At 50.7% G+C, this 7,500-nt stretch overlaps 1 protein-coding gene across 1 annotated transcript in view; it reads right to left on the reverse strand.

The window, feature by feature from the left end:
- gon4la (gon-4 like a) overlaps positions 1 to 7,500 on the reverse strand; it is a 12,892-nt gene that overhangs the window by 888 nt on the left and 4,504 nt on the right. The window contains exons 7-24 of the mRNA XM_068733185.1: positions 7,313 to 7,408; positions 7,144 to 7,236; positions 6,841 to 7,002; positions 6,013 to 6,223; positions 5,810 to 5,911; positions 5,678 to 5,718; positions 5,261 to 5,373; positions 5,013 to 5,187; positions 4,846 to 4,932; positions 4,245 to 4,422; positions 3,956 to 4,106; positions 3,650 to 3,797; positions 3,424 to 3,540; positions 2,266 to 3,168; positions 2,113 to 2,187; positions 564 to 749; positions 334 to 477; positions 20 to 261 (exon numbers count right to left, since the gene is read on the reverse strand). Coding sequence (XP_068589286.1) covers positions 20 to 261; positions 334 to 477; positions 564 to 749; positions 2,113 to 2,187; positions 2,266 to 3,168; positions 3,424 to 3,540; positions 3,650 to 3,797; positions 3,956 to 4,106; positions 4,245 to 4,422; positions 4,846 to 4,932; positions 5,013 to 5,187; positions 5,261 to 5,373; positions 5,678 to 5,718; positions 5,810 to 5,911; positions 6,013 to 6,223; positions 6,841 to 7,002; positions 7,144 to 7,236; positions 7,313 to 7,408 — 3,224 coding nt within the window. The remainder of the gene's footprint in view (positions 1 to 19; positions 262 to 333; positions 478 to 563; positions 750 to 2,112; positions 2,188 to 2,265; positions 3,169 to 3,423; positions 3,541 to 3,649; positions 3,798 to 3,955; positions 4,107 to 4,244; positions 4,423 to 4,845; positions 4,933 to 5,012; positions 5,188 to 5,260; positions 5,374 to 5,677; positions 5,719 to 5,809; positions 5,912 to 6,012; positions 6,224 to 6,840; positions 7,003 to 7,143; positions 7,237 to 7,312; positions 7,409 to 7,500) is intronic.

Raw genomic sequence — 7,500 nt, forward strand, 5'->3', positions numbered from 1 at the left:
GTCTCTCTCTCTCTCTCACCGTGTCCACTCCACCACTTTCTCTCCCGTCGACGTCATCGACATGTTTTTGGCGCAGACCGGTTCCCCTGGCTCCGCCTCTTCTGACTCCGCCTCCTCTGACTCCCAACGCTCCACTCTCTTCCCGTTGTTGTGGAGAAGAGGATTCTGGGACACGTAGTCCGTCTCTGAGCCGTGAAGCTGCTGGAAGAACTCCCAGAATTCCCGGTGCAGGTGGGCGTGTTGTCTGAGGAGAGACGAGATCTGAGAAGATTTATTTAACATTTAGATTCTTTAGTTCAAGCTAAACCTTCTGATCCACACGGAGAGAAACACCTTGACCATGTCCTCAGGTGAGGGGGCGGAGCTTCCCTGCAGCACCGACACCACCTGCCGGAAGGGGGAGGAGTCTTCTCCCAGGCTCCTCCTCAGTCGCCGTAGAAACCTCCGGCTGCGTTCAAACAGCCGCTGCTCCGTCAGCTGAGAAACAAAACCACAGAAAAAGAGAGGGTCTGTGAAGCGCCGCGATGTCACAGCGATGATGTCACAGCGATGATGTCACCCACCAGCCCACAGCGGCGAGCCTGTCGGTGGTTCAGGAAGGCGGCGAAGTCTCTGAGCAGCTGAGGCCACGGACGAAGAACTCGACTCAGACCTCTGAACAGAAGCTCTGCCGAGGACGAGGACCACTGGTCCAGAACCTGGAGCAGCTGGTCAAGGACGCCCGGGGACCCCTGCACCGCCTCACACACCTGGACGGGTAACAGGAAGTTAGGTAACATAGGAAACAGGTAACAGGAAGTCAGGAAACATAGGAAACAGAAAGTCAGGAAACAGGTAACAGGAAATCAGGTAACGGGAAACAGGAAGTCAGGAAACTTAGGAAACACAGGAAACAGAAAGTCAGGAAACAGGTAACAGGAAGTTAGGTAACAGGAAGTCAGGAAACATAGGAAACAGGTAACAGGAAGTCAGCTAACACAGGAAAGAGAAAGTCAGGTAACAGGAAGTCTGGAAACATAGGTAACAGGAAGTTAGGTAACAGGAAACAGGAAGTCAGCTCTCAGAAAGTCAGAAAACAGGTAACAGGAAGTCAGGAAACATAGGAAACAGGTAACAGGAAGTCAGGTAACAGGAAGTCAGGAAACACAGGAAAGAGAAAGTCAGGTAACAGGAAGTCCGGAAACATAGGTAACAGGAAGTTAGGTAACAGGAAACAGGAAGTCAGGTAACAGGAAGTCCCGAAATAGGTAACAGGAAGTCAGGTAACAGGAAGTCAGGAAACATAGGTAACAGGAAGTCAGGAAACAGGTAGTCAGGCAACAGGAAGTCAGGAAACACAGGAAACAGAAAGTCAGGAAACAGGAAAGCAGGTAACAGGAAGTCAGGTAACAGGAAGTCAGGAAACAGGAAGTCAGGAAACATAGGTAACAGAAAGTCAGGAAACATAGGTAACAGAAAGTCAGGAAACATAGGTAACAGGAAGTCAGGAAACAGGTAGTCAGGCAACAGGAAGTCAGGAAACACAGGAAACAGAAAGTCAGGAAACAGGAAAGCAGGTAACAGGAAGTCAGGAAACAGGAAGTCAGGAAACAGGAAGTCAGGAAACAGGAAGTCAGGAAACATAGGTAACAGAAAGTCAGGAAACATAGGTAACAGAAAGTCAGGAAACATAGGTAACAGGAAGTTAGGTAAGAGGAAGTCAGGAATGAGGAAGTCAGGAAACAGGAAGTCAGGTAACAGGAAGTCAGGTAACATAGGAAACAGGTAACAGGAAGTAAGGAAACATAGGCAACAGGTCGTCAGGCAACAGGAAGTCAGGAAACACAGGAAACAGAAAGTCAGGAAACAGGAAAGCAGGTAACAGGAAACAGGAAGTCAAGAAACATAGGAAACAGGTAACAGGAAGTCAGGAAACAGGTAACAGGAAGTCCGGAAACATAGGTAACAGGAAGTTAGGTAACAGGAAGTCAGGTAACAGGAAGTTAGGTAACAGGAAAACAGGTGACAGGAAGTCAGGAAACAGGAAAACAGGTGACAGGAAGTCAGGAAACAGGAAGTCAGGACAGACGGCATCCACCGACACACACAGTTACTGAACCAGACGGGTCTCACTCTGAGCAGATAGTCCTCAGCAAACACCTCGTCATCCTCAGTCTGTCTCTGATCATCTTCATCACCTGAAGCCTCCTGCACACAGACAGACAGCGTGTCATAAATGTGTTTTTATAGACGTGTATAAAATATGAAATCTAAAACACTTCAGACCTGTAGCAGGAGGAAAGACTCATCATCATCATCATTGGCTGTGCATGGCATCGATGTCACTTCCCTTTCCCTCCCTGACTCCGTCTCCTCACTTCCTGTTGAGCTGGGTGAAGAGTCAGAGAGAACCAGGAGGACCTCGCTCTCCTCCTCTTCCTCCTCTTCATCATTAGTCCTGGTAACATCACCGGGGGCGTGGCCTTCAGTGGGAGGAGTTACAGTCTCTTCATGGCTCCTCCTCCTGGCTCCTCCCCCATTCAGTTCTTCAGGTGAAGACTCCCTCCTCAGGCTGGTGAGGGTCTGATAGTGGCGTCTGATTTGCTCTCTGGTGTCGGTCCTGTTCAGGAGGCGACGGAGGAGGACTTGAGGAGGGGAGGAGCCTGTCTGTCTGTGAGGGAGGGGGAAGGAGCCTGTCTCTCTGTGAGGAACAGGGGAGGAGCCTGTCTGTCTGTCAGAGACAGGGTAGGAGCCTGTCTGTCTGTCAGAGACGGGGGAGGAGCCTGTCTGTCTGTGAGGGAGGGGGAAGGAGCCTGTCTCTCTGTGAGGAACAGGGGAGGAGCCTGTCTGTCTGTCAGAGACAGGGTAGGAGCCTGTCTGTCTGTCAGAGACGGGGGAGGAGCCTGTCTGTCTGTGAGGGAGGGAGGAGGAGCCTGTCTGTCTGTCAGAGACAGGGGAGGAGCCTGTCTGTCTGTGAGGGAGGGGCTGCTGCAGCACAAAGCCGATGCGTCTGAAGTCGAGACATTTGGGGAGGCGGGGGGGATACCTGGTGCCGGGGGGGAAGCAGTAGGTGTCACAGGAGGAGCGGAAGAGGGTCAGGTGAGTCTGACAGGGGGGCGGGGCCGTGGAGGCGGAGCCAGATGGACTGTTATAGTCTTTGATGGCGGTGTAGATGGCAGGAAGGCTCCTCTGTGGGGGGGCAGTTTATTTATTAATAATTTGATTGTTATAGTTTTATTTTGACATCGTGGTTTTATTTTGAAATCGTGGTATCGTGGTTTTATTTTGACATGTTTGTTGATGAAGCTTCACAATAAAAACGTTTGAGACTATAAAGAAAAGTTGATAACACAACAAACAGGATCCACTTCAAAATAAAATACATAAGTCAAGCGTTTTTATAGCTAGGCTTTTAATGTGAAAGAACAATCGGAAGTGACGTACCAGCAGCCACAGGGGCATGGCCTCCTCCTCTCTCTCCACTGGGGGGCGTTGCTCCGCCGGGTCCACCCGTCGGCAGGACACCAGCATCGGCCACAGAACCCGCTGATACCTGAAGGCCTGCAGAGGACATCAGGTCACATTGAGTCCAGCAGAGACCAATAGACACCAACAGAGACCAACAGAGACCAGCAGAGACCAATAGAGTCCAGTAGTGTGTGAACGTTACCTTGACGATGTTGTCCGGTGAACCAGGTCTACAGCACTGCAGGATTCTCCGGCGGACCTGGACCAGAGTCTTCCTCACCAGGAACTGAGACACCAGCTTAGTAGGGTCACATGAGCCCTCCATGTTCCTGAGGCCCAGAACCAGGAGGCTGAGGACAAACACACAAACGGTCAATACATCTATGCTGCTGTCTCTGAGTGTGTGTGTGTATCTTTGTGAGTGTGTGTGTTGTGTGTGTCTCTGTGTGAGTGAGTGTTGTGTATATCTGTGTATGTGTGTGTCTCTGTGTCTCTGTGTGTGTAGTACCAGTCCTCAGCTGCAGTGAAAGCAGTGGTCCTGCGGGGGCAGTAGAGGTCTGGGTCCAGACTAGCCGAGGGCAGCAGCTCTGGGTAGAGGAAGACCAGACGAGTGGAGAAGATCCAGGAGAGTTCAGCTGGGAGGACGGGGAAACACCGCACTACACACACACACACACACACACACACACACACACACACACACACACACACACACACACACACACACTTGTTTTAAAGTGGGTTCTACTATAGTTTATAGGACTGAGACCAGGTGGACTGAGACTATGTGGACTCACTGTGTCCTCTGGAGTCCAGTGGGTGGACCTGCTGCTGGTATCTGATGGGGGTCTCCTGCAGCTCCTCCAGCAGCAGCAGCGCCTCCTTTAGGTTGGAGGCTCTGAAGAAGCTGCAGAAACCAGGATGCCCTGAAGACATCAAGAGTTCTCCTCTCTGAGCCAACAGGTCCAACTCAAACTGAGGAGACACGGAGACCAGTCAGGGTGTGTGTGTGTGTGTGAGACCAGGTCAGGGTGTGTGTGTGTCTGTCTCTGTGTGTGTGTGTGTGTGTGTATATATGTGTGACTGTGTGTGTGTGTGTGTGTGTATATGAGACCAGGTCAAGGTGTGTGTGTATGTGTGTATGGTGACCGTGGATAAGTGGAGAGCAGGGCAGCCTTTCAATCAGAGGATCGGCGGTTCGATCCCCGGCTCCAGCTAGTCTCATGTCAATGTGTCCTTGAGCAAGACACTTAACCCCAAAATTGCTCCCGTAGCTGCGTCTACAGTAGATAGATACTGAATTGTAAGTCGCTTTGGATAAAAGCGTCTGCTAAAATGACTGTAATGTAATGTCTCTGTGTGTGTATAAATGTGTGACTGTGTATGTGTGTGTGTTACCAGGAACTGTCTGCTGGTCTCAGCTTCACTCTTCAGTTTGACTACAGGTGAACTCAGCAGGTGAATCTGAGTCAGCAGCTGGACGTGCTGAGAGACAGAGACAGTATTAATATATATAGTACACACACTAGTGTGTACTTGTACTACATGTACACACAGTATCATACCTGTTGGAGCTGCTGCTGCAGGCGGCTCCTCTGCTGTCCGCTCAGCTTCAGTGTGTACGGCTCTGGGCTGTGTGTGCGTGTCAATCCGAGCTGCCGTCTCTTCCTCATACACTCTACCTGCTGCTTCACCGTACGCAGCTCTGTGATTGGTTCGTCCTCCTCGTCTCTTGGTCCTCTGTGATGGAAGCAGAGAGGGTCGGTGTGTGTTGGTTATTGTTGGTTATTGTGTGTTGATGTGTGTTACATACGAGTCGTGCTGCTCCTGAGACAAGTGTGTTTGAACACACTCCTCCTGAGGCTCCTCCTCTTCCTCGTGGCCTTCATCTTCCACTTCCTGTTCCGCCACTAGGTCTTCTTTCAACTGAAAACACAAACACCAGCAGCTGAAGGTGCGTGAAAGGGACCAGTCTACCTGAAGCTCTACCGACTGGTTCTAAAGCTCTACAGACTGGTCCTGAAGACCAACTGGTACTAAAGTTCTACAGACTGGTACTAAAGCTCTACTGACTGGTCCTGAAGCTCTACCGACTGTTTATCAGTGAGCTTTAGAGATGCTGGCAGGTGAATTTTGTCACCTCTGGACAGAGCCAGGCTAGCTGTTTCCATCTGTTTCCAGTCTTTATGCTAAGCTACACCCGTCCTGAGTGAAGACTGGAGAGACTCACCGTTTCAAACAGCTCCTCCATCAGCTCATTCACCTCCTTCTCTGCAGGACAAACACCACGACAGGCTGTCAGTATTAACTAATCTAACATGTTTAATAACAATGACCATCACATGAGGATGTGCACACTGACTGGTGATGCGGACAGCCTTGTCGTCACGGTAATCCTCCACATCGGGCTCATCGGTGTCGGCCAGGAAGTTGTACTCTGGATCATCTTCATCATCACACTCCTCTGGTAGAGTGACACAGAACAAAATGTGTTACATAGAAAGAAAAAGGTGGCACACACACACACACACACACACACACACACACACACACACACACACACACCTTCGTTTTCCATGTCTGAGGTCATCAGGCCTCTCAGCCAATCGGTCCAGTCCCTGTCCTCATGGGCGGAGCTGGACTCGTACATGTCAGGTGTGATGTCGGGAGCTCGGAGCTCCGCCTCCAGCCGGCCGAGCGGGACATCACGTAGAGGACGCTTGGACCGAGTCCGGTACGCCATCAGACCCACCTCGTCCTCCGACTCAGGCAAAGACTGACAGACACAAGTAATCAATAATTAATTATATATATCAACAACTTGTTTTTATTTAAATACAGAGTATACTAGACTTTCAGTTGTGATATTCCACTAACTAACCAATACTGGTCTGGTCCTTAAGTTCTACCGACCGGTCCTTAAGTTCTACCGACGGGTGCTTAAGTTCTACTGACCGGTCCTTAAGTTCTACCGACCGGTCCTTAAGTTCTACCGACGGGTGCTTAAGTTCTACTGACCGGTCCTTAAGTTCTACCAACGGGTCCTTAAGTTCTACCGATGGGTGCTTAAGTTCTACCGACCGGTCCTTAAGTTCTACCGACCGGTCCTTAAGTTCTACCGATGGGTCCTTAAGTTCTACCGACGGGTGCTTAAGTTCTACTGACCGGTCCTTAAGTTCAACCAACGTGTCCTTAAGTTCTACCGACCGGTCCTTAAGTTCTACCGACCGGTCCTTAAGTTCTACCGACGGGTCCTTAAGTTCTACCGACCGGTCCTTAAGTTCTACCGACGGGTCCTTAAGTTCTACCGACCGGTCCTTAAGTTCTACCGACGGGTGCTTAAGTTCTACCGACCGGTCCTAAAAACCTGAACAGTATATCGTCTTGTGGTACCTGGTAGGGCTCTATACACACAGCTAGCTCCTCCTCCACAGCATGAAGTTTCTCCAGGAAGGTGCAGTCAGGCACTGCTTTAGGGGGAGGGGCTTTGGGAGGAGGGGGAGGTCCCATTGAGACAGACGCCGCCCTTAAACGCCTGGAGCGGCTCCGGGAAGTCTGAAGAGAGGTGGACGACACTTTTTATGGTTTCATCTACGTTGCGTTGTCATGTGACGATGGTTCAACCAACCATGACAGAGAGGAGGCGGGGCTTCACACAGACCCTCGCTGCCATGAGGACACAGGAAGTAGAATTACCTGCCAGGGGCTGCAGCTGTCCTCCTCCACTCGGTTCAGTCGACTTCCTCTGGGAGACGAAGTGGAGCTCTCCATGTCGCTCTCCTGGAACGTCTACACACACACCCATCAATCAGTAATCAATCCTCAGTACCAACCCGGACTGCAGCCAATCAGAGCACAGCCTCACGTCTTCAGCCGTCTCGTCCTCGTCTTCCTCATCGGGGTGGTACTCTTCATCAGAGGAGTCTTCCTCAGCCAGAGGGATGTCCACGAACTGAGGAGCCTGAAGACAGACGGACAGATCATTGACTGTCACCACGGTAACGTAACAGCAGCTTTGATGTGTCATGTTACTGCAAAAACAGATGAGCAGTT

This window comes from Cebidichthys violaceus, unplaced genomic scaffold, assembly GCF_023349555.1.
Source record: "Cebidichthys violaceus isolate CVI_PGR_0920_01 unplaced genomic scaffold, fCebVio1.0.p SCAF_109, whole genome shotgun sequence".
NCBI classification, from domain to species: domain Eukaryota; kingdom Metazoa; phylum Chordata; class Actinopteri; order Perciformes; family Stichaeidae; genus Cebidichthys; species Cebidichthys violaceus.